Raw genomic sequence first — 14032 nt, 5'->3', positions numbered from 1 at the left:
GGTATACTCAGGAAATGACAACCACCTCATTTTAAAAAACAGTCTTATTAAGTAAAAAGTTCTGTTATGATCTTACAGATAATGCAGGAGAGTGACAGGTTAAAAAACAATTGGTCAGAATTAAATATATAAGTTGTAGAGCTTAAGTTTTGAGCTCCCTAATAACCACTATGGATCAAAAATTCTCCATATATTTCTAGCATTTCCCAAAGGAGTTCCCTGTGGGATACCCAGTAATTAGTGTTGTTGAAGCTTTGTAGCATAGTCGCAATGAACAGGTCATTCAAACTCAGGATTCTGAAAAACTACCAAAGTCATACTTCTTAGATGAGAGGGGACATTTTCTAACTGGAAGGGCTCACAGTTCTCTCTCCTCCCGTGGCAAAGGGGTGGCTGGAGGTGGGAGTCAGGGCCGAGCAAGATGAAGACAATGCATCTGCATTCTGAGCACGTGCCCCACGGTCTTCTCGGCATAATATCTGACGCTGCTCCCTAAGAGGGATCTCAGGCCTGCATCAGCCATGTGCCAACGGAATGATGCCTAGCGAGAATGAAGGTATACTCACAGATGTTTACATTGAAGTCACCAACATACAAGAGGACACTGGGTAAAGCTCCCGTTTCAGTTACATACCTCTGACTCCAGAGTACAAGGTCCCGGTTCCTTCTTCGTCCTGTCTTTCAGAAGCCAAATACAGGGCAGAGACCAACATGTCTGCCCTGGGTTTGGCCTTTATTGTCAACAAGTGCAGTAAAATGAACTGCCGAGGAAGAAGTCAGAAAGTGGATCCAAGGTAACATTCCCCAGTCACAATCGACCTCAGTACAAAGAAAAGGGCAGTTCAGCTCTTAAACATTTCTGTAGCAATCACCTCTTATTCTTGGTAATCACTTTTTACTTAAAATTTAAATTCCAGATATAACATCCAAGAAAACGCATTGAGGTTCTTAGAAAGTAACTTTTAAAATCTGCACACACAAGTGGGAAAGCAGATTTTTTTCTATTGTTCTTAGGGAAGCACAGTATACATTCTAAGTTGGGAAGGGTGGTTTGAGTTACTTCTTCTGAGCTTATATAACAGATACACAACCATTGTATATAGATGATCTGTATAATAATTGGATTAGGTCAGTGTAGGATACTATAGCTCTCACAAAATGGTTATATTTGTCTGACTTAAGCATGCTGGGGCCTATGTGGCTTTTGATCAGACATGTTCAAAATGAATTCATTCTTTGGAAATGCTAATAGAAATAAAAGCTACTTGGGAAGGTTACTCAATTTTAGAATAATGGTTCTTGTTTGGAAGCTTACTTGGGGGCTTGGTAGAGCTGCTTTTTATTTTATTTACTTTTTCCACATGTGGTTCTAAGACTGATGAATCACTTAAAATGTTCCGGGCGGTAGCCATTTTCAGAAATCTTGGAAGTCTTAGAAGGTACATCCCTTACTCAGGTAAGTCTACAAAAACCTGGGACCCCACAGACATGCTTTGGAAGTGTTCATAATTTTGGAATATCTTTTATAGAAGTCCCAGAGAACAGGAATCACTGAACAAATCATCTCTCTTATGGCCAGCGGATGTGGGAGCACCCAACTTTTGGGAGAAATTGTGACAAAAATCTTTCACATTCTGGACAGCACCGTCTGTCCATCCATCTACCTGCCTGTCTGCTCAGGTGCCTTCCTGACTGGATTTCGGATAAAGTACTAGAAGAATGGTGAAAACCGATTTTAATGCCCTGACGCTGGAAGGCTGGCTAAGCAAGTCCCGCAGAGTAAGGAAATCAATCCCCAGGGCGCGTGGCTCGGCCCACAGTTGCGGGCTTACTAACCAGTCTCCGAATATCCCGCTCCGACTCCCACTTGATCTTCGAGATGGCTTCCTGATGCGACTGATGCTCGCTGCGAAGGTCCCCTGCCTTGATTTTATCCGCTTGGATCATGTTGCTCAGTGCCTCGTCCACCTGCTTCTTGGCAGTTTTTAGGTCCGCAATTTCCTGCAAGAGCTTAAGGCGCTCGGCATCAAAGAGTTTCCGGGCCTCCTCGCGGGCCTCAATGGTGAGCGCGGTCCTTACTTTGTCACTGCTGCCATCCCGGAGCGCGCACAGCGCCGACTTGAGCCGCTGGATCTCGCCGTCGCGGACCTTCACCGTCCTGGACATCTCCTGCTCGTGCTGCTTGATGAGCGTCTCCCGCACGGCCTGCAGCTCCTTCATCTTCTCCTCGTGCAGCTTGGCTTTGAGTTCCGTCACCAGCACCGTGTGCTTGCGCTGCTCCAGCTCGCGAATCCGCTTTGCTTCTTGAGTCTTCTCTCTTTCAAGTTTCGATACCTAGAGGCAGCGAGGGGAAAGGAGACACGGAAATGAGGCTCACAGGAAGGTGTGCTCCCGGGCAGGATTTGCCATTGTGATACGCTGGGGATAACGGTGATCTCTTAAACCAAACTGCTGGCTACTGGGTGCTCTGCAGGGAGGGCGCCATAGCCTTAAAGCAGCGCACACAGTGGCAACAGAAGGAAATGTCGGAGGACATACAGACTACTTTGGTCAGACAAGCATTAGGTACCCTGGGGCCTTCTTACCCTGGGTGCGTGGTCTGCAGGGAGGGAGCCCGAGCACCAGCCAGCAAGGAGCCTGGGCCAACTGCCTGGGAGTCAGAATGGGCATTTCAACACGATTTCACGAGAGCAGCAAAGAAACATTGTTCGAATGGCTTCAGCTTGGGGGCATAAAATCAAACTGAACTCCTTTCCAGTCGATTCCAACTCCCAGTGACCCCATAGGACAGAGGAGAGCTGCTCCACACGGTTTTCGGAGGCTGCAGCTTTTCTGGGAAGGAGCCCGGGCCAGGCAGCCGGTCCAGTGCTCAGCGGCTAACCAATAGGTTGGTGAGCACGCCAGCAGCTCCTAGAAAGATGTGCCAGTCTGCTTCTACAACCACTTACAACCTTGGTTGGGGGTGGGGTGGGGGGTGGGAATTTACAGATTTTAACATTGGTAAAGCGGGACACCATTGATAAAACTCATACCCTGGCTAAATAGCCACATGGCAGCCGAAAACTGTATACCCTAGCTTGTCGTGCATTCTTTGCAAAAATCGGGAGTTTTTTAAAATGCCGCGGGACGCGGGGGAAATTGTTGAAAATCGGGACTGTCCCGCTAAAAGCGGGACGTCTGGTCACCTTTACGGGCTAGTTCGACTCTGTCCCAGAGGGTCGTTATGAGAGCGAATTGACTCGGCGGCAGTGGGTGTGGGTTTGGTTTTGACTGGCCGTCTTTGCCACCAGGGATCCTTGCTGTCAAAGAGTCCAGAGCGGATTGCCCGAAAGACTTTTTAAAGCTCATATCCCTACCTAGACCCAAATGGTAAGTGGAGGCATAGCAGGAAAAATCAGAGCCTGATAGCATGACTCAGACTAATGAATGAGTGCCCTAGAGCGTTCCCTATGTTCTCAATAGATTTTGGAGAAGGTGAAGCTGCAAGAGAGGAGGGTGAAGAACGAAGACGGTTGATATGCCTTAAACCTCACCTAAGAGCAACTGACTTCCATCCTCAAATGTCAGTACAAAGCCCCAAATTAAACCTGGTTCGCAGTTCACTGGGGCCTCTCCTATTAAAGGAGATTGAAATTAGTTGTCACAAAGTTGATTTCAACTCATGCTAACCCCATGTGTGTCTGAGGAAAACTGTGTGTTACATAGGCTGAGTTTTCTGGAACCGTCTCTGGATGAACTGCAACCTCTCACTCTTCAGTTGGCAGCAGAATGCATTAATCTGTCTGCGTGACCCAGGGGCTCCTAAAGGACTTTAGGGACTGTTGCTATTTCTGCATTCCACGGTGGGCTCTTTGCAACCAGGTCCCTCATCTTTGCACACACACACCCCCCACTCACACTCTGAGCAATTTATAAAGCACTCCTTCTAACCTTTTACATCTCTGAGATCGTGTTTCCTTTCACTTCTAGTGATAATCTAGGCAATCCTTACAGATTAGCAATGGCACTGCCTTTATGTGCTTGTGGGTCAAGAGATTAGGGTGGGAGCTTGCGTTTGTGGCCTGAAAAAACCTCTTAGTGGCCCTGTTCCATTGGCCTCTGAGCTCTTCTCAGCAGACTGTGGGCCTGTCTTTTGTTGTTTTTTTCTGTCTGCCCTGCACTTCTCTCTCTCTCTCTCAAACACACACACACACACACACACACACTGAAAAAGAAAACAATTGAAAGCAACTGCGGTAATAAATATTGAATTGTGTACCCGTTGTAATATTAGTAAGTTTTACAAAATAACTGTTGAGGGCCTTTTGATAGCCCAGCAAACATCCTAATTATAATGTAAAGCATCTGAGATTTTACTTACCTTAACAGTTCGACTTACCTTTCGCTGGAACATTATTTTCTAAGCTTGCATACCCTTTATGAATATTTTATGTTAAAATACAGCAAGTCTTCCCATGATGGCTTTCTAAAAGAGGCCAGTGCACACGTGGGGAAACATGCCAGCTAGGCAGCCTGTCCTTGCTCTCACCTCCTGCTCAGGCTTGAGAGCTCATCCTGGATGCCCATTCTCTCACAGGCTCCAAGGCTGTACAGCCCAGTGTAGGGACCACTAGCCTCGCTGAGTTTGTGCAATGTGGCAAGCCTAAATTCAGAATTCTGTAAGAGTAAGCTATATAGCCGAGTTTGAAGACTCAGTATGAAAGTAATCATATAAAATATCTCCAGAATGATTCTTATATTTATTGCTGCTATTGGGCGCTGCTGGTTTGATTTCAACTCTGGGATGCCACGTGACAGCGTAGAATTGTGACACGAGGTTATCTAGGCTGTGATCCTTATAGGAAGAGACTACCAGGCCTGTCTCCCGTGGGGCCACTAGGTGGGCTTAAACCACCAACTATCAGTCAGGAGATGCTCATCTACTTGTGCTCCTTTATAATGATCACATGTTGAAATTATATTTTTGATTAATTAGATGAAGAAAACTGTATTGTTAACATTAATGCTATCTCTTCTGACTTATTTTAAATTGGGGTTACCAGAAATCTTATGGCCACATATATGGCTCATAGTTGTAGCTGGAATTATCCCATGGGCCTTAAAAAAAGTTCATGGGAAAATGAATTAAAAGATAATATAAATTGTCCATAATGTTTTTGAAGCCCCTTTGTATTTCTATTGGGCAGGGTCACACTAAAGTTCCCGAAGGGTCCTTTAAAATGTACCCAGCTTTCACCACACTATTTTAGATACTCTCTTAAAAAGCCCAGTTCTGAAAATCATACCCAAGATGAATAGGGGGGTGGCATGGATGGACACACCCAACGCTCATCTGTAGACAATTGGACATCCCCTCACAGAGGGGTCACAGGGAAGAGATGAGCCAGTCAGGGTGCAGTATAGCACCGATGAAACACACAACTTTCCTCTAGTTCTTTGGTGTTTCCTCCCCTCCCCTTATTATGACCTTAATTCTACCTTACAAATTGGATTAGACCACAGCATGCACACTGCTACAGATAAGAGCCTGCAACACAGGGAATCCAGGATAGATAAACCCCTCAAGACCAACAAGGATAGTAGAGATACCAGGGGGATTAGGGGAAGAGTGGGGGGAGAAAGGGGTAATCGATCAAAAGGATCACTCTAGAACCCCTTCCCAGGGGGATGAATAACGGAAAAGTGGGTGAGGGGTGAGGGAGGATGATGTAAGATATAGAAAAAATAATCTATAACTTATCCAGGCTTTGTGAAGGAGGGTGGATGGGGGAGGGAGGGGGAAAAGGGGGAAGCTGATATCAGGGCCTCAAGTGGGAAGAGAAAGCTTTGAAAATGATGAGGGCGGCATATGTGCAAATGTGCTTGACACTCAATGAATGCATGGATTGACACTGGATGAATGTATAGATTGTGATAAGAGATGTAAGAGCCCCCAGTAAAAGTATTTTTTTTTAAAAGCCCAGTTCTGATCTTATTTACCTGCCTGCTCAAAAATCCAGGATACCTGGTAGTATAGTGGGTTAAGCATTGGCTTGCTAACCACATGTCAGTGGTGTAATCTCATGTGTAGATTGGAGGGGAACCCAATCCACTGCCATCAAGTCAATTTCAACTCATAGAGATCCTGTGGATCCTAATGAAGATGCTTTGGGGGGTAAGGGGAAGATACAGATGTATGGAAAAGCCCACTGCCACTGAGTTGACTCTGACTTAGAACAAAGCTACATGGGTTTTCTGAGACTGCAAATCTTTGTAGGAGCCGACAGTCTCATACTTCTCCCAAGGAGCGGCTGGTGGGTTTGAATTGCTGACCTTGCAGTTCGCAGTCTGAGGTCTAACCCACAGCACCATCAAGGCTTCTTCTTCAAGCCTAAAGGTAGCACCCAATACAAATAAACACTGACCTTCTTGCCCATCGCTTACAAGAGTCCACAGATGTCATATAAAATTCAAAGGGACAGAATTACACTTGTCTTTTTTGTTGCATTTACTTGTCTGGAAACTGCCTTTATTAATTTGGATTTAGGGATTTCTTATTATAACTTTTTTAAGCTTGGGAAAATAATTTTACTATAAAGGGGATATAAATGATGTGGCTGGCAGTTTTTAGGGGGTAAAAAAGAATCAACAAATTTTGTAATAATATCCTTTTCTGAAATGATTTACTGGATAGAATGTGCCAGTAGGGAAATCCATTTTATCTTCATTTAAATCTGCAGAATAAACATACAAAAACTGAAAACCTATTCTGAATAATAATGATAAATATGAAGATAAGAATGCTTTGTAATGGATGCTAGCTATTAAGTGATTGAGCTGAGTTTTTTCTCCATAAAACATTTCTACCAATCAATATTGGCTTTTCTTCCCTAAGTAATTTTCTCTATCATTTAATAGCTATCACTCATCTACAGCTTACTATAAACTACACGCAATTCTAAATACTTTACATTACAATTTTCTATCAGTACATTTCTCTGTGATTCAGGTAGTCTCCATATCATTCTAATTTCTGATGAGAACACTAAGGAATGCTTTCTGCATACATGCAGAATAAAGAATGCTGCTCATGCAGCGTGTGCACTCCAGAGACAGGCCACGGTCATATCCATAATCAAGGCTCATGGAAGCAGCAGTGAAGAGGTCAAAAGATGTGTTGCATTGGACACATCTGCTGCACAAGATCCCTTCAGTGTGTTGAAGAGCAGAAATGTTGCTTTGAGGACTACGATGTGGCTGACTCACAGTATTCTCCATTGTATTCTCTACTGCCTTGTATGCATATTAAAGCTGAACACTGAATAAGGAAGACTGCAGATGAACAGATGTAGTTGAATTCTGGGGCTGGAAACGAATATTGGAAGTAGCATGGAAGGCTAAAAAGACCAACCGATCTTTGTGGAAGAAGTAAGGCCAGAGTGCTTCTTAGAGGCCAGGATGGCAAGACTGATCTTACATACTTTAGACACATTGTCAGGAGAGACTAGTCCCCGGAGAAGGACGTTATGTGTGGTGAAGTGGAGGGGAAAAGAAAAGAGGCAGGCCCTGGTGAGCTGGACTGGCACAGCGGCTCAGGCATAGAACAACTGTGAGGATGCAGCAGGACCATGCAGGGTTTCGTTCTGTTGGGCATGGGGTTGCTATGGGCTGGAGCCGACTCGGTGGCAGCTAACAACAACATGAAACTGAAGTGCTCGTGGCCCACCAAGGGGTTTGAAATGACAGCGTGCTGCAACAAGCTATACAACATTGTATAAATCCCTGGCCGTGTAGTCCAGGCCAATACGTAACCCTAAAGAGAGGGGTTAGTCAGCTTCGTTTTCCCACGAGGTTAAAAAAGCGAGTCGATCACAGACCAGAGTGAGAGGACCTTCTTATCATAAAGAAGAGACAGAAGGAGAAAATGTCCTTTTGAACTGGGTCCCTGCACTGAGAACTTCCTAAACCCTGGAGATAGAGAGAGCTGAACACAAGAGAAGGCATGAGCCGGCAAAAAGGGCAGGAATCATAACAGGGAAACAACAGCTGCAGCACCAGAGGACCAGCTGCAGCGCTTTCCTGCTCCACGGAGGGACGGGGCGACCATGGAAATTCCGAGCCACAGAACAAGAGAGCTGAGTGCCTTAGGTCTGAAGGCTTGCTCATAGAGTCGAGTGCTTCCACGCACTTGACAGAACTAAGCTTACTATCACACAAACACACACACGTACACATGTACAGGCATGCGTGCAAACAGAGCTGGATGCCTTTTGAGTTACGGGTTATTGGTGGAGAAAAGTACCTTCGGCCATTTATTGGTGGAGCAAAAGACCTTTGCGACACTTGCCAGACAGGCCAGAATCTAGCTCAGGCGCCAAGAGGCAATGAAGATCCAGAGTTGTATCTGTTTGCCTTAACCCTGGTTTGTGACCTGTCACTTCATCCATCAAACCCAACAACTGTGAGATGTGTGGAAATTATAGCAAATGATCAAACTCAAGCAGAGAGTAGAGAATGCCAAAGGAGGAAGGACCAGTGTCAGACCTGGTCGAAGGGTTGAAGAAAACAGGTATGTTTCATTTTCACCTCATAGGAATCAATTGTGGGTTGATGTTGATGATAATCCTCTTCCCTCAGTCTTTGGAAGTTAGGTCTGGTAACACCATGGTGCAATGTTTTACAATAATATATACTATATATACACTATTGTAGTACATGCATATATTATAATATGTATGTACTACAATAGTGTATATATAGTATATATTATTATAATATGCATGTACTACAAACAATACTAGACATGTGTTAAGTGTTTAGTTATATTATATATATTATATTTAGTGATATATATAATATATATAAATATAACATATATATGTTATATTTAGTTTTATATATATATATGTAACTAAGGATTTCTACTCCTATAAAGAGTTACAGTCCCTGAAACCTACCTGTTCTACCCTCTTCTATAGCATTGATATGCATTGCCATCAACTCAATGGCAGTGATTGTTCCCTTTTTTTTAAGTATACACTTCGTGTGTGTATGCAGAAAGAGAAGGTGAGGGTGGGGCAGGGGAAAAGGGGAGCACTGAATAGGTCTCCAAATTATAAACCTCCCTAAGTCCCCCAATTCCTTCTATCCTCAAAGATCTACACAAAAGGGAAAAACTTAGAAATTTAAAATTCTACTACAGGAAGCTCATGCTTATGACAGAAGGCAAGGAATTACCAACGACCCCACAGAGATCTGCAGATCACCTTTGTCTCTGGCCTTAGAAAACACCAGTACAAAAATGGGCCAAACTAAAGATGGTGTTTGAGCTTCAATGGGATCTCAGATATCCTAGATCAAAACCTGGGCAACCCAGTCAAAGACAGGAAGAGGGCCGAAGGTTACCAAGGCAAGACCTGCTGGCATAGCTCTGGCTAGGATTGTCTTCCTTGGATGTCCCCAGAGTCGTAAACTTACAGGAAATGGCAGGGATTTCTTGTGCTCAAAAGCCCTCTCAAATGGGAAATGGGAAAGAGGGAGAGGCTGTCACTCTCTCAAGGTTGTTTTTATGCGAAGTCTTACACAGCCTGGGGAACTACAAAGGATTTTATTTTATTTTTTGTTTTCCAGCTTCAGCTGCGTACATCTGTCTACTGGAAACAGTACTCTGAATGCAGAAAACAAGAAACATCCAATTCCAAACGACAGCCTGACCCCTCGAGGGTACAGGAGCAGTTATGTGAGGCTTGAGAAGATTGCTGATTCTCTGAGGGTTCCTGAGAAGCAACAGAGCACAGTACGATAATGAACAGGCATTATCTCGATCACTGCTATCTCACAGAACACGAACATTTCCATTTTGGCTCCTTTATTCGTAGTGTCACTGGTAGCAAATGGCTTAAACCACTTGAAGCTCAATTTCTTCCCCAGTAAAGTCAGAATAAGAATCTAGCCCATCTCAGAAGCAACAAAGCCCACATGGAACAACATATCAACCTGTGTGATCACGAGGTGTCGAACGGATCACTGAAGACAAAGGGGTGCATAAGCAAACGTGGCGAAGAAAGCTGATGGTGCCCGGCTATCAAAAAGTATAGCGTCTGGGGTCTTAAAGGCTTGAAGGTAATCAAGCGGCCATCAAGCTCAGAAGCAACAAAGCCCACATGGAAGAAGCACACCAGCCTATGCAACCACGAGGTGTCGAAGGGATCAGGTATAAAGCATCATCGGAACAAAAAATCTTACCATAGTGAATGATGGGGGGAGTGCGGAGTGGAGATCCAAAGACCATTAGTAGGCCACTGGAGATCCCCTTGCAGAGGGGTCTAGGGGAGGAGACGAGCCAGTCAGGGTGCGATGTAACAACGATGAGAAATACAACTTTCCTCTAGTTCCTAAATGTTTTCTCCCCGCTCCCACTACCATGACTCGAATTTGACCTTGCAAGTCTGGCTAGACCAGAGGATGTACACTGGTACAGATAGGAACTGAAAATCCAGGGAATCCAGGGTGGATGAGCCCTACAGGACCAGTGGTGTGAGAGGCGAAACAGGGAGGGTAAAGGGAGAATGGGTAGGAAAGAGGGAACCGATTACAAGGAACTATATGTGACCTCCTCCCTGGGGGACAGACAACTGAAAAGTGGGTGAAGGGAGACGTCGGACAGGGCAAGATATGACAAAATACCCATTTATAAACTATCAAGGGCTCATGAGGGAGGGGGGAGCGGGGAGGGAGGGGAAAAATGAGGACCTAATGTCGGGGGTTTCAGTGGAGAGAAAATGTTTTAAGAATGATGTACAAATGCGCTTTACACAATTGATGTGTGTATGGATTGCGATAACAGTTGTATGAGCCCCTAATAAAATGTTTAAAAAAAAACCAAAATAAAATATTAAAAAACAAAACAAAACAAAAAAAAGAGAATCCAGCCCATGCCTTTTTCCCAGGCTGGTTGAAACTGGTTTGCCGTCTTAAGGTCTGCTCCATATATGGAAGCCCTTGACTGACTTCTCAGACTAGAGCCGATCTCCTCCTACTCTTTGTAGCCGCTGCCCTCAATACCCTGCTCTGTGCTCCTGTCCCTCCCTCCCCTGACACGCCTCTATACCACTCCTATAGATCATGGCACCCATACGCTTCATGGTCAGGACAGGCTCTCAAGGACTGGGTGGGTCGTCTATCCCATAGCAATCCCTGCATGTTTAGCAGTGAATCGCGACCTTGCCAACTATCCACAGAAGAGACAATCAGAGGAAAATATCACAGCTTAATGGCTGCAAGTGCTTTTCCAATAAGGCAAATCTGGGTGAGGATCTCTACCTGAGCCTGGGTTTTACCACCTCCATAAGTAATATAATAGTACTTACACGACAGGGTTGTTGAGGAGCGTTTTTTATAGAAGCCTGTCAATTCACGGAAGTATGAATGAGTACCTACTAATATGCATAGTACTCTAAGCACTGACTGGGGAAACCGGTGTATCAGCACATGGGGGGTAGGCAATTAACAAGGTTGAATAACTCCACAAAACAGCCTGAGTACAAAGTGCTTTGACGAAAAGATAAGGGTGATATGATAGATAGAAGGGCGCACACAGAGCTACTTACACTAGGTGGTCAGAGGAGGTCTGAATTGAAGGGGTCTGATAACCATCCCAATATAAGAAGCGCTAGAGTCATTGGCCATACCACCCGGCACATGTCTGACCTCCTCTGATTGGGGAAGCTAAGCGGGGTCAAGCCTGGTTAGGACTTCGATGAAGAGCTGGAGAAGTCAATGGCTTTTCTAATCCTCTCCAGATATAGAAGGAGCTCTTCTAAGTCAGCCCATCTGCTTTTTATTGAACATGCAAGTCCAGAGAGAATAAGCACACACAGCGTAAAGGCAAACCCCAGCGGCTCTTGTTCCAGGTCAGGTCCTTGCTGCCTAGCACAGGCTTTCACTTCCATCATCTCATCCCCTAGCCCTGACCACTGGAACCCGGTCACATTTACCTGCATCCACCGCTGCATTCCCAGAAGACCCTGGCAAGTCTTGGAGAGCATTTGTAGAAGCGGACTGGGTCTAGCAGGGTTGTCTTATTTCCCCACACTGGAAATGCAGATAGCTATGGGAGCAGGAGGACCGTGGTGGTGGTGTAGTGGGTTATAGGTTGGGCTGCTAATCACAAGGCCAGCAGTTCAAAACAACCAGCTGCTCCATGGGAGAAAGATGAGGCTTTCTACATAAAAAGGTACCGTCTCAGAGACCCATAGGGGCAGTTCCACTCTGTCCAAGAGGGTCATTCTGAGTCTGAATCAACTCGATGTCAGGGAGGGAAGGGGGTGGGAGAAAGTCTTGGAATGTTCTCCTCTGCCCACTCTGCGTACATATGCCTCCTTCTCTGTTTGCCACGTGCGTGCGTGTGGGGGAATAAAAGATGGTACACCAAGTTCTGATAGTCTTCCCTTTTCTCTGACCAAGGCTTCTAGGTTTTGTTTTTTTCCCCAGAATTCCACCTCTTCCCCCTATCTCTAGACAATGTAAATATTTATAACTGAAAACCCTATGGGGGACAATTCTAATCTGATACACAAGAGGGTCTCAGGCGTTAGAATGACTGTGATCATTCTTAAAAAACAAAGCCATTTTTCACAAGCACAGGTTGTCTACGAAAGGGGAGGGAAACTCAAGAGTCCATTCATTCCATCTAGCAGGTGACTCCGGGTTAGTTACCCCACCCCCACCGTGCCTCAGCTTCCTCATCTGTAAAATCGGATTTCAGAGGGCAGTGTCAAGGAGGAATTAACGCAACCACATTAAACTTTGCGCATGCTTAACACAAACCAGTGTCTCCTGTGAAACACACACGCACACACACACACACACACCCTTCTGAAGTAAAGTCTATCAGCCTGTTTGACAAATGAGAAAAAGGGAAACTTCAAGGAGCCTCCTAACCTGCTCAGTGCCACTCAGGTGCTAAGTGAAAGCGCGGAGATCATGTCAGGACGAAACAGGTGTATTAAAGTGGGTGGCGGACAGTAAACATTTCACAGATTGCAGCTGTTTACATGATCAGTTCAGAGCACTATGGCTCTGCTCTGTACACAAGGAGGCCCTGTAAATGTCAACTAGACGAGTGGTCTTGCAAGAAAAACGAGAAATGTCCCAAAGCCCCAAAGGGTTCCATTCTTTAGCTAATCCACTGCCCGGCGACTGAAGTGTTGTTTCATCATCCTGGCCCCTGAGCAAACGTGAGAATGTGCATTCACATCTTGGCATTCTTTAGATGCTCTTTCCTAAAGCCTGACCCTGTGCAAACACAATCAGTTATTTATAATAAAACTGCTGTGTGACCTGTTTGTCCTCTAAACTCCCTGTGCTCTTCAGGGGAGGCTGCTGACAGGCAGTCAGGCCTTGCTTCGGCTCCTGCGCTGGGATGGTACCTGACTGCCAGAGAGGAGAAAGCAAGGCCCTAGGAGAGAGGGGCGGGGGCGGGGCAGACTCTATTCCAGAGGTGGGGGCTGGTCTCCCTTCGGAGGAAGTGGAGCTGTGGTTGGCTTGTTGGTTAGACACTGGTGCCAAACGGCCTTGTTCGAGCTGGAGAGTTAGCCACTTTGAAAGGTTGAAAGTGTGGACAATTGGCAGTGATGTGGCCGATGCTTCTTTGACGTCTCAAGAATTGTTTGCTGTCAACCAGCAACCATTTCTGGGTACTAGTCTGCAGACAGAAGCCCTTCTTTCTAGAATGCTGTCAGTCTGTCATCCTGCCATTACTACAATGAGAGGAGCTGCCTCTCTTGATGTGCTCTGATGCCTCAGGGGAAAAAAGCAAAGGAACTAAAACCGAAGAAAACTTCCTCAGAGTAGGGTGCCAGCGTGAAGGCTGGAAACCGCTGGGACCACCACACACACACACACACACACACACACACACACACACACACACACACACACTTCAAAACAGAGACAGAGGGCAATGGGTTGGGGATCTCCACTTTTAATAGGTGCCCCAAGGTTATTATCACACACAGCAAGGGCCTGCGAGGCATAGATATGGAGAAACGCA

General features: G+C 45.4%; 1 protein-coding gene across 4 annotated transcripts in view; it reads right to left on the bottom strand.

Moving 5' to 3' along the window:
- JAKMIP2 (janus kinase and microtubule interacting protein 2) overlaps nt 1-14032 on the bottom strand; it is a 211402-nt gene that overhangs the window by 61116 nt on the left and 136254 nt on the right. For all 4 annotated transcript variants that reach the window (XM_045284603.1, XM_004696707.2, XM_004696705.2 and 1 more), the window contains exon 3: nt 1837-2334. In XM_045284603.1, coding sequence (XP_045140538.1) covers nt 1837-2334 — 498 coding nt within the window. The remainder of the gene's footprint in view (nt 1-1836; nt 2335-14032) is intronic.

The sequence above is a fragment of the Echinops telfairi genome, unplaced genomic scaffold (genome assembly GCF_000313985.2).
Source record: "Echinops telfairi isolate 266 unplaced genomic scaffold, ASM31398v2 ScPeMD7_7469;HRSCAF=8507_0, whole genome shotgun sequence".
Classification (NCBI taxonomy): Eukaryota; Metazoa; Chordata; class Mammalia; order Afrosoricida; family Tenrecidae; genus Echinops; species Echinops telfairi.
The sequence above is the reverse complement of the archived record's forward strand: the minus strand, read 5'-3'. Positions and strand labels throughout refer to the sequence as shown.